General features: G+C 47.0%; 1 protein-coding gene across 2 annotated transcripts in view; it reads right to left on the bottom strand.

The window, feature by feature from the left end:
- Positions 1-255: 255 nt before the first annotated feature.
- The window catches only part of SLC35F3 (solute carrier family 35 member F3), a 293,367-nt gene continuing 268,093 nt past the window's right edge, over positions 256-25,529 (bottom strand). Inside the window, exons 4-8 of one of the 2 annotated variants that reach the window (XM_029245779.1) lie at positions 14,768-14,987; positions 8,157-8,282; positions 5,901-6,093; positions 4,820-4,909; positions 256-1,771 (exon numbers count right to left, since the gene is read on the bottom strand). In XM_029245779.1, the coding sequence (XP_029101612.1) occupies positions 1,536-1,771; positions 4,820-4,909; positions 5,901-6,093; positions 8,157-8,282; positions 14,768-14,987 (865 nt within the window). In that variant the 3' untranslated portion in view covers positions 256-1,535. The remainder of the gene's footprint in view (positions 1,772-4,819; positions 4,910-5,900; positions 6,094-8,156; positions 8,283-14,767; positions 14,988-25,529) is intronic. The other variant, XM_029245780.1, reaches the window with a different exon arrangement.

Genomic DNA, 25,529 nt, shown 5'->3' with positions numbered 1-25,529 from the left:
CAGGAGGACGGGAGGGGAACACTGCCCGGAGACCTTTCCTTCGAGGCCGCCTCTGTGTCCTGCATTTCTCTTTTGTGAAAGTCAACTCTGTCTGCAATAAGAACTTTCTTCCCTTGAGACGGCTGAATGGCTTCCTGTGCCTTGAAGGTGCAGGAGAGTGGGGCTCGCTGGGAGAAAAGTATAAGGTGAGGAAGCTGGAAAGTCAGGTCTAGCCTAGTGGGAAAGGAACAGAGTTGCCACCAAGACGGCACCGAATGCTTCTTTTTTAAATCGTTTATTAATCTGTTTGGTGAAACAGGTAATGGAAACTGAGAATAATAATTTGCTTAAAAAGTTCAGGTCACGAATGCCCTTTCCCCTAGGAAACGAAAGACTCCATGGTTACAGGGCACACCACTGGGTTATGACACCGTTTCAAAATAAGGTTTCCAATTCGTTACGTAACAATGTAAACTTCAAAAATAGTAAACTCTAACCCCCTTGTCCCTCTTTACAGATCTATCACAGATAGAATTTTCTGGCAGACCTAAATTGTGGAAGTAAACAGCCTGGTGCTTAAAAGTTTCATAAAAAGGTTTGCAGATTCAGTAAATCTTGCGGTCTTGGTCAGGAAGTAAAAGCAACCAGCAATTCATCTTCTGTGGAGTCTACCTTATATGCACACCATGACCCGTGTTCTACGACACCGGTCCATCAGCTTTGCCACTTTTGTACACACACACACACGCACACGCACACACACACACACACAATGTATAGTCTTTTGTTTCTAAAGATTTCTACATCTAAATGATAAGACGGCACCAGTGACCTATAAAGTCACCTCGCTTCACATAGGTAAAGACAAAAATTCTGTAGAAGGCACTGTAATTTCTCTTCCATGATCTTACATAGACACGTGAGAGCAAGCCAGCTGGGGCTGGGACTTAACCTTCCCTTTCTGTTACCCGGCTCGGGCCTGTCCTCCTCCGAGCGCCACCCCCAGTTAGCCACAGTCAATGGTTTTCCATGTCCATTATCCTTTTCTGCTCCAGCTTTTCACATCACATCAACCCATCCATCCAACAATCTGTTTATCCAGATTAACTCAGAGTGATCTTTTGGTTCATTGAAATCCCTTAAAATTAAGAGTACAGCTCTGGTATAAAACAAGGTATGACCTACCATAGCTGAAAAATAATCACAGTGTGCAATGTAATTTTCAGTTGGGAAGAGTCAAAACATCTGCCCTGCCTTGTCAAGAACATCTGTCATCCCAAACAATCTAGGCAAGCAACATTTTCTGCTGCTTTACATTCATTTAAAAAGAGCGGAGAGGTTCTTTTCTCTCCCGTATTTAACTGGTACCCTTAAGTGAAAGGTCTGATGTGAAAAAAAGTGCAAGCAAATTGGACATGCCAATAAATACCATATAACTTACCGCAGATTACCAAAACTGTACAGGTATGTACACCTCACCAAACCGAGGTTCCCCCTGCGGGGAAGAGATTCCAAATCACCCACGCGAGCGTCACACAGAGTTCTCGGGCAGACCGTCAGCGGGCGAAGGAGGGCCGGGCCCTTCCACCCTTGTTCTGAGGTCCCGAGCCCAGGTCCGCGCCGCCCTCCGCCGCCTCCTCCTTTTTCCTCACTTTCAGGCGGGTGAGCAGCTTCATCAACCAGACGTCCCACTCCTCGGGCAGAAGCAGGAGGAGGAAGCCCAGGCCAATGATGACCATGGCGATGACCCGGACCCCGTTGAAGACGATCTTACTGGTGTAGCGATCAACAACTGCAGGGGATGGAGAGCGTGGGTTACCGGGGGGCGATCTTGCCAGGCCATCAGGAGAGCAGGGCCCCGGCCAGGCCAGGGCCTGGGGCGCCCCCTTCCGCGGGGCCGGAGCTGTTTTCCCTTGACCAGGCGGGCAGAGGCTGCCTCCCAGAAATCCCCCGTTAACTTTACAAACCCTGTCTGCTGCGAGGCCTTGCGCTGTGTTTCACTTTCCCCAATTGACCTGATACCCTAGTTCCCACATTAATCTGTGCGAGAGACAAAACGAAACACCAGGGGCAGTTGGAGATGTGCGTGTGTATTAATATATACATCCACCAAAGTTAATCGTGGCCACCTCCGGGTTGGCAGGATAATTAAAACGTTACTGCTTTCTTTATATTCTTGGCATTTTTCACATTTTCTACAGTGACATACTTTATTTTTATAATTTAAGAGCATGATATATATAATATACGTTCTGAAGACCAAACTTGACCTGGTTCTTTGAAGATAATAAATACAAACTTTTGTTCCACCCCAGGATATTATTAGTGTGAGGCTCTAATGCCACCTGTGTCAACACCGATTATGAAAGTTTATTTAAGGCCCAAGAAGCTCATTCCTGACCCACATCAGGTGAGGGAACAAAATGAGAACAGGATTCATGTCAGGTCGTACAAATCTAGATCATCATTCTCTTCATAACTAAAGATCAAAAGCATTTCAAATGTTGGTTTTCTTTTCTTTTCTTTTTTTGCTTTCTTGTTCTCTTTTCCTAACTAAATCAAACAAATCTGGGGCCTGCCTCTCCACAAGGGAGAATTAGATTGCTTTTTTTTTTTTTTTTGTGGTACGCGGGCCTCTCACTGTTGTGGCCTCTCCCGTTGCAGAACACAGGCTCCGGACGCGCAGGCTCAGCGGCCATGGCTCACGGGCCCAGCTGCTCCATGGCATGTGGGATCTTCCCGGACCGGGGCACGAACCCGTGTCCCCTGCATCGGCAGGCGGACTCTCAACCACTGCGCCACCAGGGAAGCCCTAGATTGCTTTTTTTGAACGCATTTTGTGAAAGAGGGTTTTCTGACTTGCATGTGCCGCTTCTGAAGCCTGACGTGCTGGACCGCTGTCCCCGCCCCAGCTCGCCCGCCGCATGAAGGGGCTGCTCTGTCATCCCCCCCATGTCCTGCCACATCTTCTTGCCCCTCCCCCTACCCTTGCACCTGACTCTCACCTCTGTCTGGAGGGTGGGTAAAGAGGTAAAAGTTAAACCTGAAAAAAAGCACTTTGTGGGCTTCCCTGGTGGCGCAGTGGTTGAGAGTCCGCCTGCCGATGCAGGGGACACGGGTTCGTGCCCCGGTCCGGGAGGATCCCACATGCCGCGGAGCGGCTGGGCCCGTGAGCCATGGCCGCTGAGCCTGCGCGTCCGGAGCCTGTGCTCCGCAATGGGAGAGGCCACAGCAGTGAGAGGCCCGCGTACCACAAAAAAAAAAAAAAAAAAAAGGCACTTTGCTAGTAGCCCTTTTGTGGAATTAAAGTGCCGCTTTTATCTCACTCTAATTCAGAAGCAGTTTGATTTTTAATATTGGCAGCATGGCCTGTTAATTCACAGATGGGGAGAGTCAGTTAGCAAGCCATACAAGCTGCACTAGAGAGGGCGTCAGGGAAAGTCAGAAAGCCCAGCAAGGGCTCTGCTCTGACAGTCGGGTAACAGCCGACTCCTCGGCTTCTCTCCTCCCCTGGAGAACTGAAGGTAATTCCTTCCCCTGACACGTTACGGACCCTCTTACGTTGCAGGTAAGTAGTAAGAGAATTCTGATTAACCTCTCACACACCCGGCTGTATGATAGGGTCAAAGTAGCTTCTATACCAGGGCCGCCTGGAATATGCCTCCTTGAAATAAGAACACTGTGGGACTATAAAGACACACCAAGATGCAGCGGGGGTAAGTTGATGCGTTATTTTTCAGAAGCCTGTAGTGTATGGAAACTGACAAGCTGGACCACTTTTTTTTACCAATTTTCCAGGAGCTCAGGGGCTTTCCTACCTTTGGAAGTTCTGCCTCATAGGTCATCTCATGTGGTTCTCGTATCAACCAAGGTGATGACGTGGGGACGACCTTCACTTTTAGGGGACAAGCAAAGGCCCAGAGAGGTGATGCGTGGGGACCGCCATCCTCCCTCTGGGCAGGGATGGTGCTGGGCCCAAGGAGTCTGGGGCCAGGGTGCGGCATATACAGAACGTGTGAAATGGGACAGCAGGAAGAGGTTTAGGAAGTTGATTGCGGCTTTGCCTGTGCTTCCAGGCTTACTAACGCCAGACTGAACAGGATAAGGGGTTGCCATCCCCTGGGGGCCTAATCCTCTAATGGCCCAGAAGCGGGAGGGTCGGGAGATGGCTCTGGCGGGAGCCCAAGGGGGTGAATGCTCTGGGGAGAAGTGATTCACAAACAGGTTCTACAGGGAGGGCAGGTGTGAGGCGGGGGGCGCTCTGGGAGGAAAATCTGAAATTCATAGCAGAAGCAGCCAGGAAAAGGAAGGAGGTGAGGGACAGGTCAGCGGAGCGTGTCGGCGAGTCCCCAGTGAAAGAGCGAGCCAGGTCCTGAGCAGCTGGGGGAAGGGCTGTCTTCTGGGACTCGGGGAACAGTGTTTACGCTTTTGCAGTTTGCAGACATGCCTCTACCTCAGGCCTTCCATAACCTGAGCTAGCGGTCTCTTCTGGAAAGCCACTTAACAAAAAGTAAAAATTTCCTCTGCTACATATTTGTCTATACTTATCAATAGTATTCATGATATACATCTGATCCCCCCACGCCAGTTTGAATGGAGATGGCTTTAGACTTTCTGTATCTTGGTGTGGCATGTGAAAATCAAGCCGCCCTGGAGAAAACATTGCCTGTGTCACAAACGTCAACGTTTTACCGAAGTGCTTCCTTTCTACAGAGAAGGTTAAACATGCCTGCTATACCAGACACAGCCAGAATACACGTATGTGTGCGCACATGCGTGTTTGTGTGTGTTTGCGTGTGTGTGTGCTTACAAGCAGATACAGAAAGCCATATAGGTTTACCTGCATTCACAGGTACACTGAGGACGATTCCAAGAGACATCAGAGTGGGATATGTAACAGCAATTCCAAAATTTAATACAATATTGAATGCTGAAATACAGAATTAAAAAAAACAGGTGTTATTCACGACTGGCCCTAGACTTTCCCCTGGTCCGTCGGACCCCAGCTTCTCTGATGAGGCTGGAGTCGTAGGTGTTTTGCCCTTTACTCTGACTCAGTGAATTCCGGGTTCCTGCAAGGGCTCCATAACTGGGGGATCAGGGCCAAACATCCTGCTGACTCAGTTCTCCTCTCTTTCCTGAGCTTTGAAGAAGGGAAAAGAAATTTGGAAAAGGTAACCAGCGAGCAGGCACTAGAAAAGAGGATTGGGGCCCTCCTATGTATCCTACTAACTTTGCTTTTCTCTGTTGCTGGCAATGATTCTGGGATGACTATGAACAGGAGCTTTGGAATGTACGTTTTTATTTTAAAATTTATTTTAATTTAGTTTTTTTCTTTTTGAATTTTTTTAATTGTGGTAAAATACATATAGCATAAATTTTATTATCCTAATCGTTTTTAAGTGGTATGTACAGTGTTTGATGGAAAAGGGATGAGGCACCTCCTTGGTTTCTTTCCTGCTTAGGACCAGCCTTATATCAACTAATGATATGATAGCTGGTGATGAACACTAATGTTAATGATAATCGGTAGTATTTACTGAACATTATCAGGCAGTGTCCTAAGAGCTCTCTGCATGCACTAGTTTACTAACTTCTTACCAGCCCTATATAAGAAATGTACTATTATTAGTAGGTAACACGCAGCATACTGGGCTACTAGTTCACTATTCAGAGCACCAAATGACCACGGCCACTACTGCAGCGACCGTAGTCCTGGAATTAGAATCCAGTGTCACCATTTCAAAGGCTTTCCTTTTCGCGACACAATGACCTAGAACAGCACGAGGAACTTAAGGATAATAACAGACTCGTTTTTCTCCTTCAGGACACGGGTTTCCAAAGACTCCCCTTGAGCTGGCCGGATGCCGCTCTGTCAGTCCCTGCTTTCTGGTGATTCTGACAGCGTGATCGCCACTTACTCAATAAGAGGACCGAAAATCCACAAAGGTTTCCCCATGGAATGTCATCGAAAGAGCTCCAGTATTCCACTTTGGTAAAGTAGAGGATGACAGGAATACAGGTGATGAAGAGGATGTTAAACACACCCAAAATGGACAGAAATAAGGCGGCTTCTCCAAACTTAGCACTGCCCAGGAGGAGCTTGAACAGGACCTGACGGAGAGAGCAGAGGAGGAGGGGTGATGGCTCACCTAAGACTCCAACTTGCCACGGAGAAGCGAGTGCACTTGGCAAGCTGGGGCTGGACCACGGGACCGACAGCCATGTTACAGGTAAATTCTACCTCATATGGCCTTCCGTGAAGGGTGGTGGGCTTTACCTATGCCCAGTAGCAACACGATGGAGAGTTACTCTCCAGGTACACAGAGAGCAACTTCAGAAACCATAGGTTGTCACGCTAGGCTTGATTCCTCTGTGCTGTATCCATGACACCACATCCCGGCTTCAGAGCACTGAAGACGAGGAAGCCACATAAATTAGAGGCCACTTAAATTAGAAGCCACTTAAATTAGAAGCCACTTAAATTAGAAGCGTCTGCGATGATTACACATTCCTCTCGGGGACCCCTAACATTAATCTCTGACCTTGAACAACACGGTTTGAAAACCACTGCCCCCAAACAAAAGGGCTTTGGCTGCAAAGACATTTCCTATAAATCAAAGGGAGAGGGATTATAACACTCACAGCTCTCTGCTCCAGCTCACCACCCCTGTTGCCGACATGGCATGGGTTTTAGCAGAACACACCCGACTTTGGTTTCGTGCACTTGTTCCTGTTTGTACATATCTGAGATGCATGACAAGCCAGGAGAGGGACAAAGGTGACTGGAGAAGCCGGGAAGCTGAGCTCCCAGAGGCCACCGTCCGGCCCCCATGTTTACTGAACCGTCCACAGTTACGGACCTGATGGTCCAATTTCAGTCTCTGCCTTGCTGTCCTTCCTACTTTCCTCCTTCTTCCTCTTCCAGCCATTTCACATCTCTCTCAGGTATCTCTGGGCATTTCTGGGCAGGAAGCACGGAAAGGGAAATACAGTCAATTGCTTTCACCCTTCCACCTACCGGCCTCTCTGTGTAAAGATCAGGCAGTGTAGGAGATGGAAATGTAAGTCTAAGTCAGAATATCTGTGTTCATCGTGGATCGCGTTTCTATCCGCTCTCGGCTTCCCATTAGAAGAGAGCGGAGTGTGGCCTCTCAATATTTTCTGCATTTTGGACCATGGCTCTGGAGTCCCAGAATGGGGCTAGACTATCACATCCTCTGAGTGAGATGTGTCCCAGAGGGGGAAGATGGCCCGTGTGTGGTGGGGCAGTGAGGCCAGGGAGCTGATGAAAGGTAAGATGGTACAGATGTTTCACTTTCCAAAAGTGTCTTCCTCCCAGTGCCGGAAAAAAGTTCCTTTTCTTAGAACTTTCTACAATCCTTTACGTTCTCTGCCCAACCATCTGGATCCACAAAGGGCCAATAAGTTTCGAAGCTAAAATCTCATTTCTCACCGAATCCTCCAGTTCAGTTTCCCAACCCTGGAGACCACAAAATATTTGCATTCTTGACTTTGGATCCAAAGAGAAGGGCAGGTGAGGGGAGAGAGTGGCTGAGAGGCAGAATGGAGCAGGGGAGAGAGTGAGGGGCGAGTGTGGGGATAAAAATTGTTCTCTCGAGACTTGCAGTTGGCCACGCCTCCCAACAGTTCCCAACATTTTGTCAAAAATATTTTATAATTCCCCATATGACAGTAGCTGTGCTTTTATTCATTCAGTCTACGGGCAACGCTTGAAATGCATACGGATTCATGTTGAATACTGGTGAGCTCAAAAACCATGTGATAAAAGATTTCAATGCTGTACCAGATATTCAAATTTTCATTTCCAATCTGGTAGGAAAGTATCTGACCAAACACTGAGCCAGCCAGTTAGGGCCCCGGATCCTTCTCCAGTCCTTGCCAAACAAGAAAGTCACCAATCGGACTCAGCCAGTCCATGGTTCCACCCGTTTTATCCCAAATGCTGCAAATGTACAGCCATTGATGGAAAGGTCTGGAAAGCCAGGGCTAAGAGCTGCTGTGTGTCTCATCACCACGAGGCTTCGTGTGCCCGGTGCCCCTGGAAAACAACAGCTCACCTTCAAGCCCAGCCTCCCCCAAAGCAACGGGCTGGCCACGCCGAGGCCTGCCCTTCCCTCCCAGGAGGGCCCAGAGAGCCTGCTCCCCGCGTCTACCTTGTAGAGTGCGGACACGGACGCCGAGCCCACCACCAGGGCTATGCCGATGACAGAGTGGCTGTGGAAGCCATCCGCGTAGGTCATCATCACGATCCCAGCGATGGCGAGGATGGCGGCCACGATCTGGATGGAAGGAAGACACAGCGGTCAGGGCAGCGGTGGGGAATCGGAGGGGCCCCCTAAGTGCCAAGGGGTAGGCATGTTCATGGGGGTGCGATGGCGGGGAGGCTCCTTTTCAGTCCTTCTTTGGGGACCAGGCAAAGGCTGCTTTCCTGTCTAAATATTTGCCCCTGCTTGCAAGGGGGCACTCGGCAAAGCCCGGCATGACCCAGGAACTGGAAACGGTTGGCAGCAAGGAGTGGCACCGTGGCTCGGCATCACGTGGGAGGGGGGCAGCCACGTGATTCCCGGGCACCCGAGAGGAGGCGGTCATAATTCCAACGACAGGCTACTTGGTCGTGACAAGGCCTGGTGGTGACCACCTCTTAGTTCCCTCGCAACCTTCCGTAAGCACCTCATAGGGTCCCGCTTTTATGTATCTCATGTCTCAACAGAGAAGGCACAGTGACGACCACAGGCCTTGGCCCCATTTTACATGCCAGCAGTAGGACCTTCTGAGGGAGCGTGTGTCACGGGCCAATCAGGGCTACAAACAGTGTCCTAACCCTGGCTACTGCAGGGCCTGACCTCCACGGCCCACCCCCTCCAATCTCTTCTCAGGTGGAGTAGACGCTCCAGGGACACATACACATTCCTGCTGTGCAAAGTCAAACTGTCAGAGTGCAAAGGAGATCCACTGACTTGGGATAACACTTCGCAAAGGAGAAATGCATTAGCACCCAGAATAAGCGTAAGTTCTAATCAGAGGTGATCGTGGAGCTGCAGAGACGTTGCTGGGTGGCAGGTGCTAAGGGGCCGCTGTAGGCAGAACCTGGGGAGGGCAGGACAAACGAGCGCAGCACAAGTTCTGACCGCTGGATCTACTGGGAGTTTCTCTCTCTTACGGATTTGCTCAAAATTCCCTCCGCTCTCTGTAGCAATATCGAGTAGCTGACATTTACTGAGTGGTCACGGGATACATGTTTTCTGTGTATCTTCTCATTTAATCCTCAAACTAGGTAGACATTATCATTCATTTCATTTTATAGGCATGGACACTTAGGCTCAGAGAGGTTCAGCAACTTGCCCAAAGTCACAGAGCTGCTGTGTGGCAGAGCAGGGACACACATTTCAGGTCTAATAGCAAAGTCAGTGTATATATAAACACAGAAAGTAGGATTCACATAATAAGCCACTGCCAATTGTACTCTGAGATCTCAAGTGAGGTTTCCTGCATGGTTGAAGCATGCAGTGTTTAGGTTAGTGAGAGGTAAAGTGCTTGGGTCCCAGCAGCTCGAGTTGTGCATTCCTCATGCAGTATTTTCATATAAAGACACATACACCCACACACAGAGGCCCTTGAGAGAACAGGAGATCATTTCCTAGAGAAGTGCCATCCCTGCTCTGTCTACTTGTTCCTTCTGGTTTAGTGATTCACCTTTATCTCTCATTATCACATAATGCACACATTTTATATTCAAATGCTACACGTACTGTGTACGACTCTTCATTAAGAGAAAGAAACAGAGGCACAAGACAATAAGTGACCTTTGTTCCCTCCAGGAGAACAAGGGGCTAATGAAAAAGCAGGCAGGGCAAGGGGTGTGGGTTCTGCTCCAGAGGACACGCACGGTGCAAAGATGATGTATCCAGCAGCTGGATACATCTGGCAGCTGCCAGCTGGCAGCCAGGTAAACAGAGAGAGGGAACTAATTAGAAAAAGAAGGGAAGGAGAGAGAGAGAGGGAAGCATACAGCTACATTTCAGATGATGTGGCGCATCTCCAAAGGTACTTGAGTCTTTCCAAACATAAAGATGAAGTTTGAGGGGATGAAGGAGAACAAGGGTTATTTTTTCCTGAAGATTTACAAGGCAGATTTTGGATCTCCTCACTCTCTTTTCTCTATTGATTAAATCACAAACAGCTAAAAGCTTCCGCCTGAGCTGTGCTGTACAGAAGAGCTGAGGGAAGAGGCAAGAAATAGAGAGCGTGGGTGGCCACCGGCTTCCTGGCCAACATTTGCCCAGTCCAGGCCGGTGGGTTCATTCCGACAGGTGGCACCGGGGACAGTGATCTCCCCGTTCACGCCTCCAGGGCTTCCCCTCTTGGGGGTCCCCGCCACACGTCACAGGCTTGACCCACCCGATTACAGGGCTCACTCTCTGGGCATCAAGAGTTCCCCTGGAACCCCCGACCCGGAGCCTGAGGCCCTGACCGCCGTGCTGGAGGGGAAGCTGGCGCTCACCTCGCGTCCAACACCCCTAATAGCAGAGCAGAGTTGAAACATACCCTGCGGCTCTGGGGGGCAGAGCCTGAGCGTCCTTCCCCCAAACTTGCCATTCCCTTGAAGATAGATACCAGATCTCTTTAAAAAATAGGTGCAGAGTATACATTTTCACCCTAACATGTCTGGTTTCTTGGTTTACATTTGGAAATGTTCCCTGCCTGTTTCCTGCACTCAGATGAACTCTCCGGGAAGGCCGGTCCTGCGTGTCCTGTGGTTTCACGTGGTCCTCACCTTCTAGATCCGGGCCTCCCTGGGGGAGAACGGCGAGTCTCAGGATGGAATCAAGTGAATTTCCCTCCTTCCCCCCACCCCTCCTTTCTCACACTTTCCTGTTGCCCCCAACCCCAATGTATCCCACTGAACAAGAACTTGGGGATCCACACAGATGGGTGACAGTGGCCTGAGACCAACAGGGGTGACAGCCACCATCTCTACTTCGGCTGGGGAAAATCTTCCCGGGGAAGAGGAAGAAACATGGGCATGGGGGACGCTGAGGCCAGCATGCTGCCGTTTAACCTCTTAATGGGGGCCTTGCCCGTATGGTTATAACCTGCCCGGCCCCCAGGGCTCTGGATTCAGGGCCCCGGCAACCCACCGATGCCCCCGTCCCCCCCATGGCACACTGTTCCCCATCAGATGTCAGGCCGAGAGGGAAGGTGTAGCCCTCAGTGGAGTCTGCCCGCCTCTCAGACCAGCGCCACTTCTCACTCCTGCTCAAGATGTGATGGGCTGCACGTTCTCTGCCAGACAGAGCCCCGTCTGCGATGCATTTCAGATCTGCACAGTCTGGGGCAGTTTAAAAAAGGGAGAGGACAGGCTAATTTTTAAATTTACCTCCCCTTAACATTTCCCCTCCCGACCGCTGTGCTGCCCTCATCGACTCCAAGAGAGTCCGGAGGAATTTCCAGGTGCTCTAGTTCACCCCTCTCGTGTCGGAGGCTGGGAAGGGGTCTGAGCTGGGAACCCCCCGCCCCGGGTTCCCCTACGCTCTGTGTGCCCTGTGCCCTCCCCCAGGCTGTGCTCAGGTGGAAGGGGACAGCCGCCCAAACAGAAGTCGGAGTCGGGATCAGTAGCTGGGGTTACCATTCAGGGATGGCCCCGTGGGAGAGGCCGCCAGCATGTCACTATGGAAGACATCAGCTGGGACCTTACTGAGATGGGAACTGCTCTTGGAAGAAGTCCAGGCTCCCCAGGACCGAACTGCGGTGGTTGGATGCCGCCCAGATGATCCCTCAGCTTGTCTCCTTGCTCTTCCTCCAGTCCTCCTGGTGTGAACGCTCTAGCTGCAGTGGGTGATTTTGAAGAGCTGAGGGTCCCATCTGCCACCTCCTCTGAGATGCGGGCTGCGGGCAGTGCAGCTGGTCAACCCCTCCTTCATCCAGCTGCGGGCCACAGCCGGGCGGGCTTTGGCCTGGGAGGGGCCGTACCTCCTGCCCTCAGAATTCTCCTGCTGCTTCTGCTACACCAAACCGCCTCCCTAAACAGTTGCCAGCCTCTGACACTGTCGGCCAAAGACTGGACAGGTCCGTCAAACGCCTCTTATTGAGAAGGAATAAGAAGAATAACAACGCTGAGGAAAGATGACATTTATTGGGTTTCGCGTGTCGGGCACGCATACCTTATTTTATTCTTACAACTGTTCTCTGAGTACTAACATTCTATTTTAACGTCGGGTAATTAAGGCTCAGAGATGTTAAGTAACTAGCTCAAGGTCCAACAGCTCATGAGAGTGGACCCAAACCCTCATCGCTCGACTCTAGGTCAGAGGACCCATTATGACCCCAAGCCTGGAAGACACGTGAAACGCACATCTGAGTACACAGTCAAGGGGTGATATGGGGGCCAACGTGGGCTCCTCTCATACACTCACCTCTGATGCCACATGTGGCTACGATCTCCCCAGCATTCGAAGATAAACATTTTCTTCTCTCTGGTCTGTCTGCATGACTCGGCCCTGTTGATGTTTTGTAGGAACCACAGCCCTTGTGATTTGAGTCACTGCCTTAATAACTCAGGCCCTCTACGTCACCTGTTCCACAAACATCTGTCCTCTACATCTGTGTGACTCTCAGGCCAGTCTGCTCAGCCCTCCAGGATGGAAAAGAGTGTCAGTTGCCTTCAATCTCTGGCAATGACCCAGTAGAAGATGTCAGCTAACCCAGCATTCCGAGGGAAGTCTCAGAGAACCTGTGTACTGGTTAGGTCTCATCCTGGGCTCAAATCTCCATCTGTTTCTCAAGGGGGGCCTTTCAGTCACACCGGCCAGCTGCCGACATCTTACAGATTTTACGAGCTCTCTAGTAAAATCTCGGCGTGGGATGACCTTAGAGGACAGGTCACGTACTTCTAAGAGGGGTGATGATTATTAGAGAGACTCACAACTGCGTGGTGCTTTACAGGTTACGAAGTTCCATCACCGACACCAGCTCCTGGATCTTCATTTCAGTGCTGGCCTCGTGCCAAAGGCTTCAACACGAAAATCTGTTCAGTCTACAGGGGTCGGCACAGCCCAAGCTGAGCAAGCGGCCAGGATGGCAGGACTGAATCACAGCTCAGGGATGTTAGCGGAAACCCTCTTTACCCATGAATAGCAACGAAGAGAAGATCTGGGTGTGCCACTCTGTTCTCTGTGAGTCCAAGTGGGTTTCAGTGTTTTCACACCTCCTTCTTTTAACCTCAAAAACTTTCTGTTTTCTTCTGCTTAGATGCAGAATGAACCTTGAAGCCTCTCTTCACAGTAACAATCTCATCCGGAATTTGTTTTGGACATCAGAATCACGCCTCCAAATGCTCCACGCATCCCCCTGGCTTTTGACCTCAAAATAAAGCCGCAGTGGGTCCTAGGACATCCGAATCTTTAGCGTCCAGGCGATTGGACCGACTGCCTCTGGCCGTACCTCATTTCTAGTGGAGGTGTACTCGATGGTCTATTGGCTCAAAGCTTTTCTGGGTGGTAGCACAGCGAGCTGAGTTCTTATTCCAAAATTAACACGAAGCCTCAAAACAAATTTTCCCCCTACTGCAAGCCAAAAATCTGACTCAGCAGTTGACTCACGTCCCCTCTGCTGTTTGAGAAACTAGGTGGGCGTGAATCCACCATGAAGGTGATGCCACTGTCCCCAGGACAATTAGCCAAGGACACAAGCGCCTGGAGTCTGCCCCTTGCTGGGTTCCCAGCAGGGTTCACTCTAAAGCAGAGGTCCCCAGCCCCTGGGCCGTGGACCGGTACCGGTCCGCGGCCCATTAGGAACTGGGCCGCAGAGTAGGAGGTGAGTGGCGGACGGGCGAGCGAGCGAAGCTTCATCTGTGTTTACAGCCGCTCCCATCGCTCCCATTACCGTCTGACCAGTCCCACCGTCCACCTCCCCACCCCCGTCCCTGGAAAAACTGTCTTCCACGAAACCCGACCCCGGTGCCCAAAAGGTTGGGGACCGCTGCTCTAAAGGGACTGCCCTTCAAAAGGACTCTGAGCTTCGTGGGCTTCCTACACGGCCTGAGGGTGCAGAAGCCGGCAGGATTCTGTCAAGGCTAAAGATCACCTGTTCCTTTATCTATATTTCGGCTCCTGTTTGATAGCGCACTTGTCATATTTCACACAACTGTTCTGAAATGTGACTAGCTAAATCCGACTCGATTTTAAGGGAATTTACGCAGTCTCAGATGTAACAACCAGAGGTGATTCGGGGGTATCATTTCATTCTCCCTTGCTCTGGGGTTGAAGGGAGTGAAACTGTCCCTCCAGAGTTTGGACTTAGCATAAGCGTGTCCAGCCCACTTGGGCATTGAACCCACGGTCCAGACAAAGGGCCTCCAAGACTGCACGTCCATGTGGATGCAGAAGGACCTTTGGCTTTCAGATACCTCCTAAGCAGACAGTGGCAGTGTTAGCAGAGGCCTCCAGGCCGCAGGACCCCTGAAAGGCGGGGTGAGCACATCACTCCTCCCAGAGGGGGTCCCCGAGCAGCACACACTTTAGGGAATGCTTGTTGAAATGCTTGAAATGAAAGGTGCTTTAATGAACGCTTGTCTAGAATGGTTCGCAAGCAAGAAGGTTGGCAAGGCACCCCGAGAGCCGGGCTCCTTTTCCACTGCAAATGAGAAGGAAAGTGGCTATAGCAGCTTATGCTTTAACGGCCCAGCACAGGGGGCTAAGCAAGCCGATGGGCAGGTTTTGGTTGGCATGACTGAGTGAGGGAGGAAGACAGAGAATAAGGAACTTACCCTCACTCCCATGAACCTGTCCCTGAGAACGATCCACGAGAGCAAAAACACAAAAGCTTTGTTGCAGCAGAACAATACGGACACGTCCGTAGTGTTTATTTTCTTTATTGCATGTAAGTACAGGTAGTTTGTGAGTGTCCAAAGAACACCAAAGGGTGCTGCCTTGGTAAAAAACACCTTCAAAGTCAAGCCATTGTCTCCAAAAAATCGACAGCATTCCCTAAAACAAGGAAAGAGAGTCAGTGTTATTATATTCTTGGGTTGAGACAGACCATTTTTTTCCCCCTCTACCCAGTTTATTTATTTATTTTTTAGCAGATGCAGATGGGGTGGGGTCCTTTTGTTTATCATTATGTTTTAGCAACATCTTTCTATCAAAGCCCTTCAATCTACGCTTTAGTCCATTGAAGAAAGTGTCGCACAAGGATCTGCTGTCATGGATTATTCCTTCTGTCCATGTTGGGTTTGGAATGGATGGTGCTGGCAGAAGGTAATGTTGGGACCATCTAATCTGAAGAAGCCCCAATTCCACGGTGACTGCCTAAGGGATTCTGCCACTTGGTTAGTAAGAGAAGGACATCTCTAGACCTTTTCTTCTCAGGGGGGCTGGATATTGAAGAGAACTTACTGAAATGTATTTTTAACAAATCTGTCCCAAAATGAAATTGTCTGTGATCAGGCAGTGGCAGTCATTCCCTGGGCACATCTAATATATTTTGGCTATGATATCAATGGTGTTAACTGTTTATACATTTTCTCCACGAGGCCCTTTCTAGAGTTTGTCATTTCACCAAGTGCGAGGGCCTGTCCCCACACCATCTGAGAGGTGAGCACAGGAGGAATGAGCAGGTCCAACAGCTCAGCATCTTAAGAGAGGAAGAGGTGAGGAAATGCCTGTAGAAGAAAGTTTTCCAATGCTATCATTCCAGATTCTAGGGGAAGGATCACTGATATCTGAAAAGCTGCTTGAGAAAAAGAAAGCCTGGCTTCCCTGGTGGTGCAGTGGTTAAGAATCCGCCTGCCAATGCAGGGGACGCGGGTTCGAGCCCTGGTCCGGGAAGATCCCACATGAGGCGGAGCAACTAAGCATGTGCGCCACAACTACTGAGCCCGTGCTCTAGAGCCCGCGAGCCACAACTACTGAGCCCGCGTGCCACAAATACTGAAGCCCGCGCGCCTAGAGCCCGTGCTCGGCAACAAGAGAAGCCACCACGGTGAGAAGCCCACGCACCGCAATGAAGAGTAGCTCCCGCTCGCCACAACTAGAGAAAGCCCGCGCACAGCAACGAAGACCCAACGCAGCCAAAAATAAAATAAGTAATATAAATAAATTTAAAAACGAAAAGAAAAAGAAAGCCAACCTCGCCCAGGCAGAAGAAGATGGGAAGAGGAGGCTGTGGGCAGAGGGTGTGGAGAGAGGGCTGAGGGGGCTGGCTCTATAGACAGCTGTCCGCTGCCCTGGGTGGGAGTGGAGAGCATCGTTCTGCCGGGCCCCACGAGCCCGGCCAAGGACTGGGACGAGTGAGGACATACTGCCCCACAGCCATCACTGTCCAGGCTCACGACAGGGCCCAGGGTGGCCCACGTACCAGCGAGTGAGCAGTCAGGGAGAGAAAAGATGGAACAAGAATGAGCCACATGCGCTAAGGTGGGGAAGAGCTGCAGCCCATGCCACTCGGCATGAAAATGCACCAGTCACGGAGGAAAATGGAAAACAAGAGTCAAAGGGGATGTGATGTGATTTTAAATCTAATCTTGTTAGTTCTTTTCATCAATCTCAGATGCAATCTGCCTTTGTTCATTGCTCCACTATGGGGTATCCATAGAAGAAACAGAAAACTCATCACCGTTTGCTGAACCCAGAGTCTTACGTTGCTTCTAAACCAGCAGCAGGTAAATATAAAACATTCAAATCACTAAATTTACCATGAAACCAATTCAACTGAATTGATTCCCTTTTGGATCTCTATGAATGGAACTTTCATCTAACTGACATGTTGATATTTCTGTTTGCTGTGTAATTTTTTTTTTTTTTTTTTTGCAGTACGCGGGCCTCTCACTGTTGTGGCCTCTCCCGTTGCTGAGCACAGGCTCCGGACGCGCAGGCGCAGCGGCCATGGCTCACGGGCCCAGCCGCTCCGCGGCATGTGGGATCTTCCCGGACTGGGGCACGAACCCACGTCCCCTGCATCGGCAGGCGGACTCTCAACCACTGCGCCACCAGGGAAGCCCTGCCGTGTAATTTTCATACAATAGTTCAGCTGCATTTTCCATGGGTCTTTCTGCAGCCCCTATTTACAGGGCAGTCTTCTTTCCCCCAGGGACAGTGACCAGGGGCAGCTTCCTTCATGTTTGTGATTATGGCGGCTATAAAGTGATGAGAATGATCAACAGGAAATCCAAGTATTCTTTCTTGTCATTAATGTCAACCTATTTTAACCAAACTTAGAGGTTGTTACCCTACTTAAGGGAACATAACACAAGGAGGATTTCCAAGTTTCTCCTGACTATTATAAAAAATGATTCATGTTGTTGCAGGGGCCATACAAAGTCAACTGGGACACCTTACGTCCTCTCTGAGAATCTACGTTTGATTCATCCAATGTGTGATGGTTGTAGAAGTGATGGGTGGGGTACAGACATGGCTGGGTAATGAATGGCCCAAGCTGTTGACCAGAAGTGGGGAGGAGAGTGGGGACCCATCCTGGAGATGGAAAAGGCAAGATTTCTGGGCCCCACAGAGCTCTGTTGGCCCTTTGAGGACTCACGGTCAGGGGATTACAGGCCAGGTGGGCAGATCTTGGTTCTAATGAGACCAAGATGATTGATCCCTGAGCCAGTGAGCCTAGTGCTGTTTTAAGACCAAAGACTGTGCACTAATCCATGTCAGCTGGCTTGGGTATATGGCCCACATATACCCTTGATGGCAAGGGGACCCAAGAGAGATGATAAGCACAAATCCACCTCTTCTTGGTGTATCAAGAATAGAGGACAATAGATACTCTCTTGCCTGATTTCCACTTGGCTGACGCGACAGTCTAATGCCCTTCATTCCTGGCACAATAAAGGCCTGAGGCTGGCAGGTTACTGCCCAGCATGCCCAAGCCCTGCGGTTCCTACTGACTGAATCATGTACTGGCCAAGATTTCAATGTCTTTGTTTCCAGTCCTGCTTGTGTCAATTGTTCTTGGATGTTTCAAGCACGTAATTCAATTAAATATTTCCTAAACCAATGAAGTATGACTGAGAGAAGAAAGTTGTGCTTTTCCTATGGAAATCTAAATTGAGAGCTTCAAGGAAGACTTAATAAAAGCAAGTCACTAAAATATTGCTGCCGAATTGTGTGAATGAAACAATGTGAAAGATAGGGAAAACCATAAAAATCTCTAAGTTCTACACTCATATTATTTAACAAAAACCTATGTTCTCGGTTCTCTTTAAAGAACTCTGACTGGGACAGGCTGGCTTGATGGGATTAGGATGGCTTGCCATTTAATTCAAATCAACAAGCACCTGTTTGTCACTTGTTATAGTCACAATTCCAGACACTGTAGCTGATACAAAACAAGTAAATAGTCCCTCCTCTTGAAAAAATTATGGTAAAACTGGGAAGATAAGACTGATTCCTCAATAGGGAGTAATGCAAGTTTAAATAAAATCACCTATTAGGTGGTGTGGAATATAATAATGATATCGAATTCCCATCAAGTGGAGAGAGTTGGACTGATTGGAAAAGGTCTCATAAAAGATAAGATTTTGAGTTAAACCTTTAAGGATAGCTAGGATTTATACAGTTGGGGTTGGGGAAGATATAATATCCTTAGAGAGAAGAAATTGCACCCATGACACAAGAACAAATGGCTATAAAAATGGAAATAATCTTGCAAATTAAATACAGAGTAGCCAAATTTTAAAACTTAAGAGTTAGAATATACAGTCAAGATAAACTCGAGGAGGGGGAGAGAGTGAAAGTGAGAGCGAGACAGATAGAAAGAAAAGCTAATATGAGAAGGTCAAGCCAGAAGGTCCAATATTGAACTTAAAAAGAAACACCAGAAAGAGAAAATGAAAAAATGAAATGGAGGAAATTACAAAATAAATAATTCAAGAAAGTTTTTTAGATCTATAGGACATGGGTCTTCATAATGAAAGGACTCACCAAGTACCAAGCAAAATGAAGAGCCACGACAAGACATATACTTGTAGCAAAAAGGGATAAAGATAAGACTTAAGGCTCCCAAGAGAAATAAAACAAAATTGGGAGAATTGGGAGTGACTGAGAGTGAGCGGGTGTGGAACAGGAGTTACCATTTTTTAATGATAATTGTTTTATTATTCATTTGCTTTTCCAACGTATGTGCAAGTACTAAAATGCTAAAAATAAAAATCATTTAAAAACACGAGAGGTCAAGTTGCTGTGACTGAAGCTGCAAAGTGAGTACACTGAGATAGCTTTGAGGGGTGCAGTTTGAAAGCCATAGATACAGAGAAACCCTACTAGTTACAGATAAGGATCCTGTAGCTCAGACAGATTAAATGACGCGCTCACATTCAAGCTCAATCCGAGAGTGGCGGAGCCAGACCTGCAGCCTGTGCTCACTCCTCAACGAACACTCCCAGTGACCCCCTCTCTCTTCTGGATCCTTTCCATCACCATTTCAACATGTCTAAGCCTCGCCAACCTTAAAAGACGCCCCCAAAGCACGAGCAAGCACCTTCAGCCCCTTTTCCTCTCTCTTCCCCTCTTTCAGAGGCAAGATTTTAGAACCGTCAGCTGCATTCATGTCCCCGTGACCACCCCTCTCACTCTTCAGCTCTCTCTGATCCAGTGTCTGCCCCCACCACTCACCCAAACTCCTAGACTGATTACCTATGACCTCCCAGTTGCTAAATCCCATGGGTGCTTCCCGGTGTTACTTTTGGGAGCCTTTGACATTGTTGACTGTTCCTTTTTTTTTCTTTTGCGGTACGCGGGCCTCTCACTGTTGTGGCCTCTCCCGTTGCGGAGCAACAGGCTCCGGACGCGCAGGCTCAGCGGCCATGCCTCGCGGGCCCAGCCGCTCCGCGGCATGTGGGATCTTCCCGGACCGGGGCACGAACCCGTGTCCCCCGCATCGGCAGGCAGACTCTCAACCACTGCGCCACCAGGGAAGCCCTTGACTGTTCCTCCTTTAACCAACCTTCTTGGTTTCCAATTCAGCACACTCCCCTGGGTTTCCTTCTACCTCTCCACACCCTCCCAAGCCTTCCTTGGTATTTTCCTAGGGTTCTCTTCTAGGTCCCCTTCTTTTGACCCTACAAACAGTCACTGAGCAGTCTAATCCACTGTCAGAGTTTCAAAGCCCAGCCAGTGACTCTGTAGTCAGGACGCTTCTCCTATCTGGTGCCATCTGCATCCTGGACATTCCCAGACACCAAAAATTCAGCCTCCCCAAATTCCTCTCAATTCTCAATCACCATAAGTACCACGATTCATATTTCTTCTACTGGCTAGATACTTTGGAATCATTCTTAACGTCTCCTTTTTCCTCTTCACATCTCATTCATCAACAAGGCTTACAGGTTCCTTCTCCTAAGTATCTCATTGCCATGACCACCACCTGGCCCATGCCTCTGTCTCCTCTCACTTGGACTACGGTCACTGGAATCTGAGCTTCTCTCCACGGTTGCCTCTCCTCCAATTCAATCCATTCCATACCCCATGCTGTAGTCAGAGAGATCCTTCTCTTCCCTCACTTTCCCTTAGGATGAGGGTCAAGCTCCCCACAGACTCACCAGGTCCTTTCCGACCTGGCCTCTGCCCATCCTGTAGCCTTTATCCATCACTTCTCCACCCCTACTCTGAAGTTAAGCCGCCTTGAACTCATTTCAGTCACTTGGATTCAGTGTTCTTTCTTTCTCCGCTCTGGGTCTCATCGGATCCTCTATTCCCCTGAAACACTCTTCCTCCTTCTTTAGTTGGTTTCTTTCCATCCATTGGGTATCAGCTCATATACCCCCTTCAGTGAAGTGCCCTGATATGTGCTCCCCAAATGCCCTGGATGCCCCATCATACGTATAGGACCCTTTATTGTAACTGCTAATTGAATCATTGACTTCACTAGAACGTAAGCTCCGGGTATAAGCTCATTATATTTCTGCTTCATCTTATATCCCCCGAGCTTGACTCATGATATGTGTTAATAAATAATTTACTTTTACAGAATGGATGTGCTTATTGCTTTACGGGGGACCACTGGTTTTCAAAGTGATGCACAGACCATCAGTCTTAGAAATCTCAGGGAGCTTTTAAAAATACGAATTGCTTCGATTCAGCTCTAGACATATTCAATCATACTTTCCTGTGAGGGGCCTAGGATTCTGTAGAGGATGGTGCAGTTCGTATGAGGGTGTCATTCCTGACAGCATTCCATAATTCAACATTTACACATCTTGATTTGTTTTCCCACAGTAGCACCATGTTTCTATTTGCCAGCTCATGTTAACACTGCCACCTAGCATTTATAGTTCCCTTGGCCTCTCCGAGTTGACATTGTGATCCTTGTTTAACTTTTAAAATCTCGAGGGAGTCACATTATTTGAAATTTTATGCATAAATGAAACATTAGTCATACCTGTATTCTGTTACTGCAAATTTGCATTAAAATGCGACTGCACTGTATTTTAAAGAATTTCCAAATGATTCTCAAGTGCAGCTAAGTTTGGATCCAAAAGTTCACGCTGTCTCTCTCTCTCTCTCTGTTTGCTTTATTTCTTTAAAAAAATTTAAAATGTCATAGTAAAATCCACATAACATAAAAGTTACCATCTTAACCATTTTTAAGTATACAGTTCAGTGGTGTTAAAAACATTCGCAGCGCTGTGTAACCAATCTCTAGAATTCTTTTCATCTTGCAAAACTGAAACTTAGTACTTACTCTAAATTAAACAACAATTCCCCACTCTCCCCTCCCTACAGCCGCTCGCAACTGCCACTCTACTTTGTCTCTATGAATCTGTCTACTGCAGGCACCTCATATAAGTGGGATCATACAGTATTTGTCCCTTTGTGACTAGCTTATGTCACTAAGCATAATGCCCTCAAGGTTCATCCATATTGTGTCATGTGTCAAAATTTCCTTCCATTTAAGGCTGAATAATATTCCGTTGCATATATCACATTTTGTGTACCCACTCATCCACTGATGGACATGTGGGTTGCTTCTACCTCTTGGCTATTGTGAATAATGCTGCTAGGACATGGATATACAAATACCTCTTTGAGACCCTGATTTCAATTCTTTTGTACATATACCCGGAAGTGGAATTACTGGATCATATGATAATTCTATGCTTAATTTTTTGAGGAATCATCACACTGTTTTGCATAGTGGTCGTACCATTTTACGTTCCACCAAAAGTGCACAAGGGTTCCCATTTTTTTACATCCTCATCAACACTTATTATTTTCTGGGTTTTTTTAATTTAAATTTAAATTTTAGCCATCGTAATGGATGTGAGGTGATATCTCATTGTGGTTTTGATTTGCATTTCTGTCATGATTAGTGACGTTGAGCATCTTTTCATGAGCTTGTTGGACATTTATGTATCATCTTTGAAGAATGCGTATTCGAGTCCTTTACTTATTTTTTCAGTGTTTCTTTTTATTGCTGTTGTTGAGTTATAGGAGTTCTTCATATATTCTGGATAGTAACCTCTTATCAGATATATGATTTGCAAATATTTTTCCCATTCCATAGGTTGCCTTTTCACTCTGTTGATGGTGTCCTTTGATGCACAAGAGTTTTACATTTTGATGTAATCCAATTTATCTATTTTTACTTTTGTTGCCTGTGTTTTTGGTGTCTTATCCGAGAGATCATTTCCAAATACAACACCATAAAGCCCCTATGCTTTCTCCTAAGAGTTTTATAGTGTTATCTCTTACATTTAGATATTTGATTCATCTTGAGTTAATTTTTGTGTATGTTGTAAAGTTAGGATCCAACTTCTTTCTTTTGCATGTGGATATCCAGTTTTCCTAGCGCTATTTGTAGAAAGGCTGTCCCTTCCCCCACTGAATGGTCTTGACACCCTTGTCAACATCATTTGACCACATATGTGAGGGTTTATTTCTGGGTTCTCTATTCTGTTCCATTGGTCTATATGTCTTCATGCCAGTATCACACTTCACGCCAGTTTTAATTACTGTAACTTTATAATAAGTTTTGTAATCAGGAAGTGTGAGACCTCTAATTTTGTTCTCTTTTTTTCAAGATCATTTTGGCTATTTGGTATCCCTTGAGATTCTATATGAATTTTAGGATGGATTTTCCTATTTCTGAAAAAAATGTGTTGGGATTTTGATAGGGATTGCATTAAATTTGTAGATAGCTTTGGGTATTATTGATATCTTATCAACATTAAGTCTTCCCAGCCACGAACACTGGATGTCTTTCTATTTGTCTGCGTCTTTAATTTCTTTCAGGAATGTTTTGTAGTTTTCCATATACAAGTCTTTCACCTCCTTAGTTAAGTTTACTCCTAAGTATTTTATTCTTTTTGATCATATTGTAAATGGAATTATTTTACTTTTTTCTTTTTTAAAAATCGGAGTATAACACATATGTCTTTATGTGCACAAAGATTAAAATGGACAGTTTAATTTTTGTAAAGTAAAATCATACATGTAACACCATCTCTATCAAGATGTAGAATATATACCAACACTCCAGAAGCTTCCTCTGTGCCCTCTCCTAGTCATTATTTATCCCCTTAAATATAATCAGTATGGAGAGTTCTGTCTCCATGGTTTATTTTTTCCTTTATAAAGATGGAACTGAACATCATGTACTCTTTTGTGTCTGGTTTCTTTTACTCAATGACTCAGGGTCATTGAAATAATTCAATCAGCCAATGTTTTGGACCCCCACCAACCCTGTCCACAGCTTGTACTGAAATAAGCTTGCAATAATGTTAGTATGTATTGATGGTGACAGAATATGTTATCCTATTTCAGGGACACACACACACAGAGTCGAAGGTCAAAAATATATAGATTTAGGTAGATAGATTGAAAAAGAGAGACTGAATTATGTATGAAATAAAAAATAGAATTAAATGAATTATGAATTACTGAATGACTAATTTGGGCTTCCCTTTGGCTGCAAATACAAACTGTACTTATTGAAAATAAAAATCATGACTGGAAATATTAGCATTGCAAAAATTAGAACCGTAATCACAGTGATACCCTTTGATCTCCTTCCTTTCATAGGTCTTAAGGCCTACAGTCAGTTAAGACAAAATGTCATCTAATGGGACTTCCCTGGTGGTCCAGTGGTTAAGACTCCGCGCTTCCACTGTAGTGGGGGCAGGTTCGATCCCGGTCAGGGAACTAAGATCCTGCAAGCCGCGCGGCCAAAGAGAAAAAAAAAAAAAAAGAAAAAAGAAAAAACATGAAATGTCATTTAAGTACATTTGGATACACAAAAGAAAGTTAAATGTGTGGGTTCTGGCTCAGAAGACGTTAAAAGGAGTAAGAAAATGGGAGAAGTAAAAGAATGTAATGGAAGAAATGAAAATAGTTTCTGAAAAAGCCAAATAGTAAATCAATAGGGCAGTAATTGGGGGTTTGGGGAAAGGCAGAGGCACAGAGACACAGGATAAATTCCCAAAGTATTGCTCGGTAACAGACTGAGATGATGCTTCCCGCCTTTCCCCCAGAGATGTGTTTACACAGGTGCGATCACTGTGTCACCTTAGCCCATATCGTGCTTTTTAACTGATGACATCTCCTAAGAATGTTCCCTTGATGTTACACGGTTTTCTACTTACTGGATTATTTTTTATTTCATCTATGTAGCTCTGGGGCAGTGAGATTCCACATGGATAACTGCATGGATATTCTGTGATAGTCTGCATAGAACTGGGGCTGGTGGATTACATTGTGAGAGTCTCAGCTACTTCCCTATTACTGGACACTATATTACACCCATTTTTTCCTATGATGATAAAAAGGTGACAAATATCTTCGTTCTTATAGCTTTCTGTACATTTCAGGAAATTTTCCTGAAGAATAACTGCATTCATAATAGAATGTTAGGGGGTTTAATGATGACCCAAGCGTTACTTTAAAATTCACTACCGACTCCCATTAGGGCATATCTGATACCTAACTGTATTATAAAGAAAACAGGTGTCTTGGAGAGAACTAGCTTCCAGCCCCTGGGGGGTGTATTTGGATGCTCATTTAGCATCCAAGGGGTAGTTCTTTAGACTTCAGCACATACTGAAGGACTTTATTGGAAGGTAGATGGCAGAATGGCCTAGAAGCACAGCGTATTTATACAGCCCTGTGCCACTTGGCATCTTCATTCAGAGTACCAATGAGCAGGCTGTAAGGCAGCTGTAAAAGATATCACTCCAGCATTGCAGGGGGTTGGACTCCATAGTCCTGAATGCTTTTCATCTTTGAGATTCTGCGATTAGAAAATAAAACCTTTTTAAAGGGCAAAACTCAGAGCGGCACCCAGTTACACTGGGGTAAATGTTTACATCGCCCCCCTTTTTGCGTTTGCATTACTTTAGAGCTTTAGGTTGACAGAAGAAGCAGAGACCATTTAACCAAAGTTATGAATCAGGCTTTAGTTTATTTTGAACATTTTAAGACATTGTTGGGGGAGTTTTAAGTAAAATGGGTTTTCCCACGTAAGCCACTCTTGTTCATAAGTAGGTGAAAATGTGTTTGTATTTCCCATGAATATGTTTGTTTTTTGTTTTT

The sequence above is a fragment of the Monodon monoceros genome, unplaced genomic scaffold (assembly GCF_005190385.1).
Source record: "Monodon monoceros isolate NGI ecotype Baffin Bay Population unplaced genomic scaffold, NGI_Narwhal_1 Super_Scaffold_4, whole genome shotgun sequence".
NCBI classification, from domain to species: domain Eukaryota; kingdom Metazoa; phylum Chordata; class Mammalia; order Artiodactyla; family Monodontidae; genus Monodon; species Monodon monoceros.
The sequence above is the reverse complement of the archived record's forward strand: the minus strand, read 5'-3'. Positions and strand labels throughout refer to the sequence as shown.